The sequence below is a fragment of the Tasmannia lanceolata genome, unplaced genomic scaffold (genome assembly GCF_043159265.1).
Source record: "Tasmannia lanceolata isolate RefF3 unplaced genomic scaffold, GAP_Taslan_0.1 ptg000015l, whole genome shotgun sequence".
Taxonomy (NCBI): Eukaryota; Viridiplantae; Streptophyta; class Magnoliopsida; order Canellales; family Winteraceae; genus Tasmannia; species Tasmannia lanceolata.
The window spans coordinates 12472007-12486045 of NW_027518692.1; the positions used below are offsets into that span (position 1 = coordinate 12472007).

Consider the following 14039-nt stretch of genomic DNA (forward strand, 5'->3'; position numbering starts at 1 on the left):
GCTGACGAAAAGAAGGGCGAGAGGTCAAAAATGACGGCTGGTCTGCTTCTTCTCTTGTCCCTTAGCTACAATTTTGAAGAAATCCCGGATTCAAAAATCTGTGTATCCAGATAATGACTAATTTTAAAGATCGTAGAAAACAACAAAGTTTTATGCCAAAAATCTGTAGAGTTATATCTATCAAGTGCATAACTTTAAAAAAGAAACTATTTTTTCACATCACAAACATTATCAGCCCAACAAAAACAATTATATCAATATAGTAGAAAATAATTTGCCATGTTATTCAAGAGATATGTAAGAAAGTCATAGTACACATATAAGTGTCGGGTCGGGTTTGGCGTTTTTTTCTTTCTTTAAACCCTACCCAATCCAAGATTGAGTCGGTTTTTCAACTTAAAACCATGGTTTAAAATTTCGGTTTCGGACCCCTGAAATTTTGAAACTTTGGCCGAAATTATCGAAATTTCGGTGAAATATTAAATTAATTAAAAAAATAGGTTTTTTGGGTGAAATTTCAGAAAAATCGAAATTTAGACTGAAATTCTGAAATTTCGGCCGAAATAAAATACTGTTTCGGGTTTTCATGATTTCGGTGTCGGTCTCCACCGAAAATCCGAAATTTCGGATTTCGGTCAAAATTTAAAACCATGCCTAAAACCATATCCTATCCAAGACTCATGTTTTCTAAACATGACGTGGGTTATTTTCGAGAGGGTCGATGAGGCCTGCGGGTCGGGTAAAACCCTACCAGTTTCAGCCCTACTGGTCCGCACATGCTTAATAACAACCAATTGAAAGGGAGGAGTGCCCTTATCTGCAGGGTGCCAGGGAGATGATATATTTGCCCTCTTTTCTTCTCCAGGAGGACCAGGCCATCCTTTATAGTGTAAAACAGTAGGTTTTTTTTTTTCTTTTTCTGATGGGCAAGCTGGGATTAGGCAGATCCCGACCAGATATATTGAAAAGAAAATAGGATTACATAGGGGGGCCACAAGGGCAACAAAGACATACAAATAACCATAAAATTAGGGAAGTACAATTCCTATCACAAGGATGAAACATCCATAAGATCCAAGAAGAGGGAGTCCACCAAAGCATATATGTCCAAATGTGGCTATAAGTGGAGGGAACACCGGGCAGGGGCAGACCTTCAAACCTCCATCCCACTCGAGAAGACATCTCCTCTGAAGAATCATCTGATATTACAAACGGATGTAGATAGTTCCTGAGGAATCCTCATACAAGATAGAGCCCAGATGGGGCGGGATTTCCTGAGGCAAAAACATGGGCCCTTTACAACAACAATCCTTTTTAGAGAGGAAATCAGCAGCTCTGTTAGCTTCCCTCCATGTATGGGAAATTTTTCAAGAGGAGAATGATCTAAGAAGATTAAGGACATTATCTAGAGTGTTGAGTTTCCTCCAGGGGCATCTGATTTCACCTTTGATAATCTGATCAGCAAGCAAATAATCTGTTTCAACCCAACTATTCTGAACACTAGTAGCAGATGCCATACTTAGCCCATGAGCAATGGCATCGAGCTCAAGGTCAGTAATATTTTGAATCGTAGCATCTAAGGAATACATGAGGATCGAAGTGCCTGATGAATCACGAATAAGCCCACCTAAAGTTGCTTTGTCTGCAGTTAGGGAAGCATCAGAATTTAACTTATGAGAGTTACAGTCTGGGGGTTCCCATTTGCATTGCTTTGGCTGAATATCCTGGAATTGATAAGAAATTCCAAGGTTTTTAGAAATTTCTATATTTCTATCTGAAGGGGAATCTTGGAGCTTAAGGAAAATCATTTTCACTTTGACAAAGGATAGAATGTGCCTGAGAATGGATTGCTTGTGCTGCTCTTTGTGATCAAATACCCTCTTGTTTCTTTCCATCCAAATGCAGTAAATCGAAGCCGAAAAAGCAATCTTCGTGGCTATGGTAGATTGGCCTTTTCCCCTGAACTTTGATCTAATCCAAGATTCTTCAGCTAGAAGAGATTCAAGAGGTTTTCTCTTAGAATTGAATCTCCCAAGAATGAATCTCCATATCCAGGAGGAAAAAGAGCAACGGAAAAAGATGTGATCAATATATTCCGCGCTTTGCTTGTAGAGGAGACATCTAGTGTTTCTGGACTGACCAAGGAAGAGAAGACAATCCATAGTACTCAACTTATAGTGAAGGGCTTGCCAAGCAATATGGCTATGGCGGGGATTATGACCAAGGAACCAGATTGACTTGGTCCAGGGAATCACTTCATGTTTTTTTTCCGAATTTGATCCCAAGCATTTCTGAAAGAGAACATTCCATCATTTGATGGTTTCCAAATAGCAGTAGATTCAGAACAACCTGAGTGATAAATGCCCGAGTCCAAAATATCAGCAAGATTGTGAGGAGGAGCATAGAGAGCAGGGTCCCATTTACCATCAGACCTTAGATCAGCAATAGTAGCATTTCGAGGAATGATAGAAGTGAGGTTTCCTATGGAACTTTGGGAGTTGATAGGGCCAATTGGATGCCATGGAAAATTCCACAAGTTGATCCCCTCTCCATTGCCAATAGCATAGCAGATCAAGGGACAGATATCATCTCGAATTTTCAAATTATGTCTTGCCGCCCAAGAGGGATTAGAAGGCATGGGAAGATCCTAGAAGTTTATTCCCCTAATATATTTCATATGGAACCAATTTACCCAAGGAGTGTTCTTCTTTTGGATAATGTGCCATAGAATTTTGAACTGAGAAGCCTTGCTAAGGTCGGAAAGACAACGAATGCCCATCCCTCCTTCTACCTTTGGCCTACATATGAGATCCCAAGCAACCAGGTGGTACTTGTTTTGGAGGGAGCAACCAGCCCAAAGGAAATCTCTAAATATCTTTTCAATAGCGTTGAGTGTGCCAATAGGAAGGGAAAATGCAGTAGACCAGAAAATTTGATAAGAATTAAGCACAATTTTTATCAACTCAATTCTGCCAGTACGCGAAAGCAGATGATTGGACCAGAATGTGATTCTCTTTCTGATTTTGGAGACAAGAGGTTGGCAGTCAGTAGCAGAGATTCTTGCAGAAAACAGAGGCAAACCCAGGTACTTTATAGGAAGAGTGCCTTTCTTCATTTGGAGGATACCGATAATAATTCTTTGGATTTGAGATCCAACCCCTGCAAAGAAGCACTCAGATTTGTCTAGATTGGGGATTAAACCAGAGAATTCGAAAAATGATCCAACCCCTGCAACCTGCAATGAATCTAGTTCCCCTCTTCTTCCACCCCCACCAATTGATTCTGCCTTAAAAGAAAAGAATGCCCTACACATCTCTTCGTCCCAATTGAAGTCTTCTCTACCACCCCTCGAGATGTCGAGACCTTCCTCTCCGGTAACTCATCTAATTCAAAAACCCCCATCCTCTCAAAATATGATGCCGAACCTGATATCTGTAAATCCTTACTCTGTTCTTCTTGATCTGGATGATCCAGGGGATTCTCCCCATTGTCCAGCTTCAACAAGCTTCAAAAGCCTCACAGGGCATTCTCCCATTCCAAACGATGTTAATGATGATCGGACTCGGAGCATGGAATGTTAGACGGCTTGGAACCTCAACAAAGAGGGATAATATCAAAAATATAATCTCTAAAGAAAAAATGCCTATCATGTGCCTCATTGAAACCAGAGCCACTCAAGATAAGCTAAGAGACTATGTTTCCAGTATTTGTGCTGATTGGCAACTTGTTGCTAACTACACCAATTCAGACAATGGCAGGATCTGGATCATTTGGGACCCTCTTCTTGTATCCTTTAATTTTCTGCAAGAATCTTCTCAATTAATCCATGGGGAAGTTCTTTTCCTCCAATCCTCTCATAAATTTATGCTAACTGCTATATATACCCACAATACTGGTAGAGACAGGAAAATGCTCTCGTCTGACCCATGCTTGATCGCTGCTGGTATTTCCATTCCTAGGATCACCATCGGTGATTTTAATACTACCAGATCTTCTGATGAAAGAGTTGGAGGTGCTCCTCCAATCTGGATGGACTTGGTAGACTTTAATAAATGTATTCTTGATTGTTCTCTCTATGAAATTAGATCGCTTGGTCAACATCTCTCCTGGTGTAGAAGAGCTGAGAATGAAGAAGTTAAACTCCGCCGTCTTGATAGAGCTCTTGTCAACCATCATGGATCAATCAATTTACCCACTCTTTTGCTAGGTACTTGCTCCCAAATCTTTCTAATCACTCCCCGTTGATGGTGTGCCTTGAAAATAATGTTTCTGAGGGCAAAAACCATTTAAGTTTCATAACATGTGGTTGGAAGATCAATCTCTTTTCGCAATTGTTGAGTGTAAAACAGTAGTGGTAATTAGTAAATACGCTAGTGGGGGTGGGTCGGGGAATATAAGGGGGGCGAATATATCACTTCCGAATATTTATGTTCAAGGTGGTTTCACTAACATGCGCCACGGGATTGTATATGCCTCAGTAGGACTGTCAATCGGGCTGAGCTTGGGCGGGCCTGAGGTGCTCAAGCTCAGCCCATGTCTATACAATGGGCTTCGGGCCGAGTTCGGGCTTGTCCATCACCTCTTATTTTCTGCACGAGAAAAGACTAAGCCAAGCACAAAAAAGCCAATTCATAGAAAGCCATTAAACTTGTTGGCTTTAGCATGTGAGAAAAGCCACACCGATTGATTTTTTGTCAGATTTTGTCTTATTCATTAATAAATCTGAGGACGAACTATAGCCTATAGGATATGATGATCCAAACCGTTCATATGGAGTGGGCTGAAGATGGGCAAAATAAAGAAGAAAAAAAACCTATTTAATGTCGAACTATAGCCTATAGGATATTAATGTTTAAGTAACCTATTTAATTAATATCTACCGATTTTTAAGGGCATAAAAAATCATGAAAAATTATATAGTAAATATATTATCGGGCCCGAGCCTATAACGGGCTGGACGACCCTTGATCAAGCTCAGCCCAAATTAGAGTTCGGCCTTCAACTTTTGACTAAGCTTGGTTTGGCTTGTTCTCGTTTTAATTATGGGCGGGCTTTTAGCGGGCCGAACTGGCGGGCTTCGAGCTTGCGCATCCCGATTGACAGTCCTATGCCCGATTGACAGTCCTATGCCTCAGCCGGCTTAGCTCATCCCTGCCAGAGGACATATATGTTTAGAGAGAGAGAAAGAGGGAGAGAGTAATGGCGATGGGAAGTGGTCTGAAGGGCGTGGCTATCATCACAGGTGACAACAACAGCGTTAGAGGCTCGCTTCAGTTCCTACAGGATACCAACGGTTTTTCTCTCTCTCTCTCTTCAAAAACCCATTTCTCCATTTCTTTTATTTCTTTATTTTTTTTCACATCCTCCTTTGGGGAATTTCCATTGAATTACAGGAACCACCTTTGTCAAAGGGAAAATAACAGGCCTCTCTCCGGGTCTCCATGCCTTTCATATTCATGCTCTCGGTGACACCACTAACGGATGCAACTCCACTGGTCTCTCTCTCTCTCTCTCTCTCTCTCTCTCTCTCTCTCATCAATCTGTACTTTTGATTTAGGCCCATTTTTTTCATTTTTTCGCTTCATCTTTGAATGGATTCAAGTGGGTCATCATAATTTTCATTTTTTTGTTTCTGTTGTTGGGAAGGTCCTCATTTTAATCCATTGAAGAAGGAACATGGAGGACCCACCGACAATGAACGGCATGCGGGTGACCTGGGAAACATCTTTGCTGCTCAGGATGGTGTGTCTATTTTTACTTGTATTCTCTCTCTTTCTCAAGAAGATGGGTTTTCTAATTGTACATGAATTTGGTGGTTTTAGGAGTTGCTGAAGTTAATCTCAAGGATATGCAGGTGGGTTGATTGAGATCCAGTAAAATTGAGTTGGGTTTTGAATCCTTTGTGTTGGAGAGTTCTGAAAACATTCACTTTTGTTTGTTCTTTTACTGTAATATGTAGATTCCACTAAGTGGACCGCATTCAATCCTGGGAAGGGCAGTTGTTGTTCACGCAGATCCTGATGATTTCGGGAGAGGTATGATTAAATATGTTGTTTACAATTCTTTGGATGTTGATTTTGAAATTTAGTGTTTAATTTAGTGTTTTTTTTTTTACCATCTAGCTGTTTGGATTTCTCTGTTTGGAATTTCACAGTGAGTCTTTGAGAAGTTTATCATCTATTGCGATAGGTACCATCTATTGGGTTGAATTTTCCCTTAATGGTTATGGGAAGAATTTTCCCTTTCTAGTGTATATCATCAAATTTGATTGCCCCCACATGAGAAAAAGACCACATTAGTTTCCATAGAAAGATTTAGGTTTTTGTTGGAACGGGATGATGTATTTCGCATTGAAACGGATCATGGTTTTGCATCGAAATGGATTTGATTTTTATTTCTTTCCTGGCTGCATTTTTATTTTCTGGGTTGCATGTCAGCTTATTTAGACTGAAAAAAACAACTAATGTGCCAGCCCTGATCTCGTCTCACCAAAGTTATGCTCTTTACTACTTGGAGATCGAGACCATTAGCTAAAGGGATTCGAATTTGGGTTCATTGCATGACGATTAGGTTTTTGCATTGATCCAATCAAAGTCTGGCACATGAGATAGTCATGAGTAGGAATGGATTACTGAGGGGGATTAGCGTTCCACGTGGGATGGCATTATGGCTTTGGAGTAGATGAATGGTCAGGGTGGAATTTTCATCAGAATGAACTAGGATTTATGATATCGAGATACGGATGTGGAAATGGGCACGAACAAAAGAACGGAGATACAAATCGGTATTTTCCATGAGACATATATAAATAGTATATCATAAAACTTAAATAGATAGGAATGGAACTAGTTCTAAATGTAAAATATCATTTATATGACTCATGTGTTCAAACTATAATTCCAAATATGTGACAGTAACAAGCAAAAAAAAAAAAAAAAAACCATTATACTTAATCCGAACAGAGTGGCATATGCTTCAAATATTATACCAACAGAGATATCCATATAATATTGGGTATCCTATTGTATTGAGGTCCCGAGCAGGAGTATCAATATCGTATCATGTCAAGCATGGTATGCTGAGCCTACACAAGTATCCTGATATCATAAACTAGTGTGTGGAGTATTTTGATTTGCACAACGAAGTTTTGTACTAAGGGGATTCTGAAACTATGGGTCCATGAAGTATTGGGTAACCAAGCTGGGGTATCAATATCGTATCATGTCAAACATGGTATGCTGGGCCTACACAAGTGTCCTGATATCATAAACTAGGATGTGGTGTTTTTCTTGATTTGCACAACGGAGTGCTGAACTAAGGGGATTCAGAAACTATGGGGCTTTATATTTTCACGGGGACTTGATATTTTATGAATTTTAGAGATGGAAAACCTGCTCAAATAGTTCATCTAAACGAAAGCTTTGGATGTAGATACTTCTCCTCAGCTCCAATACCTTCTGAAAAAGGAAATTATGATTGAAAGTATGATCGGCATTTCATTCGTAGAATCAGCAGCAGTAGTATATACAAAGAACAGTAGGGATTTTCTACTCGATGTCAATACCGATGATATTAACATCCAAAATATCATTACATATGAAGGAAACAACCTAATGAAACTATCATGAACTTATCTTTTTAACAACAGGAGCACCGTGCTCGTTTGAGAGATGCAAAGATATTCAATTGACCAGGTGGATTAATGCTGCTGAATGTGAGAATGTGCTAGCATAAATAAGTTTTGATTTTGGGTATCTCAGTAGCAAGTTAATGGCATTTTGGTTTCCAACTACCCTTAACAATAGTGATGAGTTGAAATGCTGATTAGATTTTTTTTTCTTTTCCCCTTAATATCTGATTTTCATATCCAAAAAGGAAAGAAAATGAGAAAATAACCTGAGTGAAACACATCTCTTTAAGATGTGTGGGCCATATTCACACAAACGGGGAAATACAGTCCAATGCAGGCCACTGGAACCCTTCTAAAACACTTACTAGCTTGATAAATGTATATGTTTGTACTAATTTACCAGTGTAGATTTATGTGGGGTGGTTCGGGGGATTCTGCGGGTATACCCCTCGTAAAATGGAGGAGGTCTGCTATCCTTTTAAAAATGGGGGGTTGGGGATTCGAAGAATTAAAGAATTCAACCAGGCTCTGCTTGGAAAATGGCTTTGGAGGTTTGGTATCGAGAAAGATCAGTTCTGGGTTAAAGTTATTAGTAGCAAGTATGGTTCTAAGGTAGGTAAGTGGGATTCCGGGGATTTGTTTTCTTCTAAAGGGTTAACTGTTTGGAGGGATATTTTAAAAATTTGGTCTAAATTTGTAAAGGGTACCAGATTCAAGGTTTACTCAGGGGATCGAGTTAGATTTTGGTTGGACGCCTGGTGCGCCTCTGAGCCTTTGAGTTTACTGTTTCCGGATTTATGTAGGGTGGCTCTTAATCAGGAGGTACTGGTCAAAGATTGCTTTGTGCGGGAGAATGGGAGAGTGGTGTGGATGCCAGCCTTCCACAGAAATTTCTTCGAGAGAGAATTGGAGGCACTCACTCAACTCTTTCAAACTATTGAGTCGTGTTATTTAAAGATATCTAGGGCTGATATGAGAATTTGGATATGGGACAAGTCCGGATTCTTTTCTGTTAAGTCTTTCTATTCACACCTTCTTATTTGTCCTAATCCTTCTATCTTGGCCAAGGTTTGGAAATCTGTTTGCCCCCCTAGGGTTTGTTTTTTTGGATGGGCGGTATGTAGGGATAGGATTCAAACCATAAACTTCCTTAGGAGAAGGGGGGTGATTCTGATTGATCACTGCCCTTTATGCCTTTTGGACGGGGAATCGACTAGTCACCTTTTCATGCATTGCAGTTTTGCTAGATCTGTGTAGAGTCTGATTCTGGCCAGATTTGGTTTGAGCTGGGTATTTCCCTCCTCAATCTTGGATTTACTTGAAGCTTGGGAAGGAGTGCCGTAGAAGAAAAAATGGAGAATTTTGTGAAATTTGTGCTTGTTTTCTTCGTTTTGGGAGATCTGGAAGGAAAGGAATGCTAGAGATTTTGAAGGTGTTCACAAGCCTGCAAATAGAGTTTATGTTAACATTATTGCCTCTATTATTGCTAGGGCCAGGTGTTTACACTCTTTTCAGTTTGTGTCCGCCTATGATTTATGGGAAAGTTGGAGCATCATCTGCTTGGAAAAGTTATCTTGTCACAAGGTGGTGGAAAAGTGGATCGCACCTCCATCTGGTTGTCTGAAAGTTAACTTTGATGGGTCTAGCTTCAGAAATCCGGGACCGGCGGGTATTGGTGGCCTGTGCCGCAATTCTTTCGGTACGTTTCTTTGGGCTTTTTCTGGTCCTCTTGGTGTATGTGATTCCAGTGAAGCTGAGGTTAGAGCAGCTTATGAGGGCATCAAGCATTTGGATAGGGGGGTCTTGGATATATCCATTGTGCAGGGAGATTCTTTAAATGTTATTAGATGGCTTCGGGGATCAACTAAGCCCCCATGGAGATTTTGGTCTTTGTTCGATGAGATTGATGACATTGTTGGTGGATCATCCATTGTCTTTCAGCACGTGCGCAGATCAACAAACGGTGAAGCGGATTGTTTTGCTAGGGAGGGTGTTGAGAAGGAGGGGTTGGAATTCTTTGATTTCCTCCCCCTTGAGGGGGCTTGTATTTTTTGCTTTTCTGTTGTTTTTTCTTTTCTCCTTGTTCCTCTCTTTGGGTGACCTCCTTGGTCCTCCCTTTTAATATATTTTCGATTGCCTTTCAAAAAAAAAAAAAGTTTGTACTAATTTATTGCGGAAGAAAAGTAATTGATTTCTCCACTGAATTTTGATTCCGCATGACAGTCGGCAACAGCTATGGCTTATCTCTGCAAGCTTCTTTTGAAAATCCAGCATTAATTGGAGAGATGCTATGGATGGAAGGTTCTATCGTGGTCACATGAGCCCAATAGTGGGCCCCTAAATTGTCCCTCGATCTCCTACATTGCTTTGTAAAACAAATCACTCATGGAACTGGATAATATATACACATTTGGCATTAATACCAAAATTAGAAGGAATTTTCAATCATCTGATGGTGCAATGGCAAAACAAAATCTTTTCGAAGTTGTCCTCTCAAAAGTGAAGATCGGACCCTTGTTGGAACTTGGAAGTACAAGAAGATATCTAAATCTAATTCTAAATTTGTAAGTGCTCCAAAAAGAAGCTTCTGATAAGTTGCAAATTTTAAGACACCAGAATACCCAAACAGTATGAAATACAAGATAGTGATGGAGGGGAAACAATGAGCAAAGAATACAACTGACAATTTTTGAACCACCTGTAATACCCATTAGCGGATTTTATGAAGCTTATGCAAGTCAAACCATATGACAGAGATGATGAAACTTCAGTGGGGTCCTTAATGATCAAAGTTAAGGTCTTTTGGGAACTCCACTCATAGTTTGCAAGTTTTCTCTAAAGTCTTCAAACTGCAAACTGATTTAGCGAACTAACAAGGTATTTTTGGCTATTTCTCTCTTGATTTCGGAAGGAATATAGCCAATTGCAAATTTGTGGGCTGAACTGCTGCCGAACTATGTCAACTGTGACTTCACTGTCCTCGACTTTGAAGACAACTTTAGTATCCCACTTGCTCTAATCATCAGCCCAATTGACATGCGAATCATCAGTGCATTATCAGCAACCGGCACACTAATTTTAATAGGCAAACGAAACATTAAGTTGTGACCATGAATAGATGGAAATAGAAGATATCATCACACACTCAAAGATTCATATCCAAAGTTTGAAACTGAAGTTGTGTACAAATGATCCTTCCTGATTTGATTTGTTGTTACAACTGATCTGGGGCTGATGTGATCACCTTACATGTCAGGCCAGATATGGTTTGCAATTTTTCCCAAAAAACCTTTACTTTTCTACTTACAACATTGGAGTTTCTTGTGTTGTTTTGGGGCCATCAGAAAATGAATTGAAGAAAGAGAAGGATAAAAGATAGGAAGCATTTCCAATTCTCTCCACCTCTACTCAATAAATCGAAAGAATCTTTTAGTGGTGCTGTATGTAACCTTACCCTAGGCCATAAGCTTCTGTTGGCTGGTTGGTGTTTCACTCGGCAAGACTTGCGTTTTGCGAGGGCGGCCGAAGCCACCCCGGCACGAACTCACGGAAAGCCTGATGATGGCCTACCCACAAGATGTGCCGCGGTGCAGAGGGAAAGTATAGTTAAGCCTCGTGCACCGTCCGTACGCGCTATGCAAGTGGGAACCCAATCCATTACACTGTCTTTGGCCCCCGTCCAAAATGTAGATTGCCAAAATGTGGTATGAGGTTCTCTAAAGAAACACTCGTTGAGATGGTTGAGAAGCATTCTCTTGTACCCTAGCTTCATTTCTCTGCGAGTTAATATTGTGTTTATCTCTTCTTTTCTTTCTTTGTTTTTTTTTTATGTTTTTTTGCAAAGCATGTGTTGTATCAGATTGAACAAAGAAAAGGAACTTTACTGTCAATATTTCTTGTGGCAACACAGTGTTCACTTCGCACACCTCTTAACATCCCATGGATAGTAATCAACAAACAGGATACCTTAGTATAAAAAAAAGTGTTTGGAACTGCTCTTTCCTAGGTTTCTAAACCATTATGTAATATAGATTACTGTGACATATGCCCTTGCAGTGCTGTTTTCAGATTGTTCGACGTTGAATTATATTTCCTTTTGTTCGTTTAGGTGTTTCTTTGCTCCTTTACGTCCACTGATACACTTGCAACTCACCCTAAAGAAATACAAGTTGTTTGGTTTTTTTCCCTGCAACCATTTACTAGTAAATCAGTTATTAAGACACATTGTACATCGATATAAACCTCCTTTAAGGAGGAATGGTGCGTTTAACTTCAACCATCCACCATTGCTTCCATCTCAAAGTTTAACATTGAAGTCAAGTACATTTCTGTGAAAGTTAAGCTGATAATAGACAATGCTACAGGTGGGCACGAGCTTAGCAAGACGACTGGGAATGCAGGGGCAAGAATTGGATGCGGTAAAAACCCACTTCCACCCCACACATACAATCTGTTTATGATTTCCCTTCTGAATTTATATGAACTGCAGTAAAAATATATGCATGTTTTGTGGCAGGTATCATTGGGTTGCAGTCAGCAGTTTAGCCATGTCTTAGATGCATAAAACAATTCGAGATAAATATCTAGAAAATGCAGAACATTTCATGATAACCTTGTTCCTAGCATTCTAATGTCAGAGCTTGTGAAAAGATATCAATAGCTTAAGATCTTGATGTTCTTAGAGAGCTTACATCTGGAGACAGCGGATACATCAAGGATTGAAAAAGAAGATGGTGGAAAAGAAAATATCTGCCTTACACTATAAGCCATGAATTCAATGATGAAATTATCATGAGTATCTTGATTTATTAATAAATGGTGATTAATAGATTACTAAAGGCTACTTCTCCCAGTTCACTTTTCATAGAATCTTTCTATAACAACATTGCTCATAGTTCACTTTCTTCACATCTAATCAAGAGTGTGGAACACTCCTGCTATGGCTAGAGCGTGTGTGTTCGCTTGGATTGCCGTCCAGGATAAGATACTGACAATTGATCATTGATCATCTTAGGAATTGGAAAGTCCTCATTGTGTATGATTGTGCCTTACGTGTGGAGGCAGGATAGTCTGTAGATCACATTTTTATTCACTGCAAGATAGTTAGAAGGATGTGGAGTTTTCTATATCAGGAGATAATCTTGCTTATTATATCCTGGATTAAAATTTTACCTTCAAGTCTTCCTTCAGTGCATTTATCAGAAGATGTTGGAGGGAGAGCTTTGTTCTAGCAAGGAAAGCGTTGAGACGCTCTCTCCCCGATGGAGGCATCGAGACCCATGATTACTGAAGCTGAATTTTGACAATTGGATACCCTGACTCGAATAGAGCAGAGGGAATACTTAGAGATGAGATTGGATGTATTAGGTGGGCATTCTCAGGCCCATTGAAGTTAAGACTCAAATGAGGCAAGGTGAGGATGTAGGGGTGCAACTTGGGCGGGCTCAACCCGAACCCGACGGGTTCAACCTGGAAAAAAGTCGGGTTGGGTTGAGTTTGGGTCGAGTTTTCTCAACCCGGGTTGAGTTCGGGTCGGGTTCGGGTTGAGGCCTTGTGCAACCCGACCCGAGTCAACCCAACATTTTTAATAATTTTTTTTTAGTTTTTAAGCTTAAAATCTTGGGTTGGGTCGGGTTCGGGTTGGCAAGAAGTTCCTCGGGTCGGGTTGAACCTCATTGGGTTGGAACTCGGGTCGGGTTCGGGTTGAGCAAATTGTCGGTCGGGTCGGGTTCGGGTTGTCCTCAACCCGACCCGAGTTGCACCCCTAGAACTGAGGAGGGCCTTACTTCCGGGGATCGAGATTATGGACATGAATGATAGATTTGAGAGGGTTCCCGCAATTTTACTAGGTGGGATGGATGGAACTACCTCTCACCCATGGAGGTTTGTGGATATGTAGATATGATTGAGGAGATTCAAGATCGAGTGGGAGAGTTCGCGGTTCATTTTCAGCACATAAAGTTATGTGCTAACTGCAATGCGTAATGCCTCATATATGCCGGAGTTGATATGGCGAGTTTGGAGATTTTGACAGGATGCCTCCCTGATTTTCCTTTTTCTTTGTTCTGTTTTGGTTCTCATTACTTCTGTTGTTTAGACCATCTCCTTCGTGTTTTTGTCTTTAAATAAATATATCCAGGCTACCAATATTTGCACTACAATGTTTTTTTTTTTTTTTTAATAATGGGCCGAACTCTTGTCTTTTATTATTTAATTGGGTGTCAAAAGGCTATTACAAATCCCAAAAATGTCTCAGCAGGCAATTGATTGAAATGCTGCATAAGAATGTGGAAAATGAGGATAAGATCGATAGGAGAAACTAACAATCGGGCCAACCTCGCAAAGGACAAAATTGATTTTTTTATCACTAAGATGAGTTGTTAGACCTATATTTTTTCCTTGGAAAATG

General features: G+C 40.1%; 3 protein-coding genes across 3 annotated transcripts; 2 read left to right on the top strand and 1 right to left on the bottom strand.

Moving 5' to 3' along the window:
- Nucleotides 1-1367: 1367 nt before the first annotated feature.
- On the bottom strand, nt 1368-2162 carry LOC143891727 (uncharacterized). Its single transcript, XM_077396263.1, has one exon. It carries the CDS (start codon nt 2160-2162, stop codon nt 1368-1370), a length of 795 nt encoding a protein of 264 aa, XP_077252378.1.
- Nucleotides 2163-3353: 1191 nt separating this feature from the next.
- Nucleotides 3354-4245, top strand: LOC143891728 (uncharacterized). Its single transcript, XM_077396264.1, has 2 exons — nt 3354-3374; nt 3475-4245. Exons 1-2 carry the CDS (start codon nt 3354-3356, stop codon nt 4243-4245), a joined length of 792 nt encoding a protein of 263 aa, XP_077252379.1.
- Nucleotides 4246-5136: 891 nt separating this feature from the next.
- On the top strand, nt 5137-12468 carry CSD3 (copper/zinc superoxide dismutase 3). Its single transcript, XM_077355575.1, has 7 exons — nt 5137-5293; nt 5394-5495; nt 5647-5742; nt 5823-5854; nt 5960-6035; nt 11995-12048; nt 12147-12468. Exons 1-7 carry the CDS (start codon nt 5200-5202, stop codon nt 12173-12175), a joined length of 483 nt encoding a protein of 160 aa, XP_077211690.1. The 5' UTR covers nt 5137-5199; the 3' UTR covers nt 12176-12468.
- The last annotated feature ends 1571 nt before the right edge of the window (nt 12469-14039 follow it).

Coding starts and splice junctions, on each gene's coding strand:
- LOC143891727 (XM_077396263.1), bottom strand. CDS start 2,162: ATGGATTGTCTTCTCTTCCTTGGTCAGTCCAGAAACACTAGATGTCTC.
- LOC143891728 (XM_077396264.1), top strand. CDS start 3,354: ATGTCGAGACCTTCCTCTCCG. Junction 3,375..3,474: donor TGTCGAGACCTTCCTCTCCG/GTAACTCATCTA, acceptor TGGATGATCCAG/GGGATTCTCCCCATTGTCCA.
- CSD3 (XM_077355575.1), top strand. CDS start 5,200: ATGGCGATGGGAAGTGGTCTGAAGGGCGTGGCTATCATCACAGGTGAC. Junction 5,743..5,822: donor CATCTTTGCTGCTCAGGATG/GTGTGTCTATTT, acceptor TGGTGGTTTTAG/GAGTTGCTGAAGTTAATCTC. Junction 6,036..11,994: donor TCCTGATGATTTCGGGAGAG/GTATGATTAAAT, acceptor ACAATGCTACAG/GTGGGCACGAGCTTAGCAAG.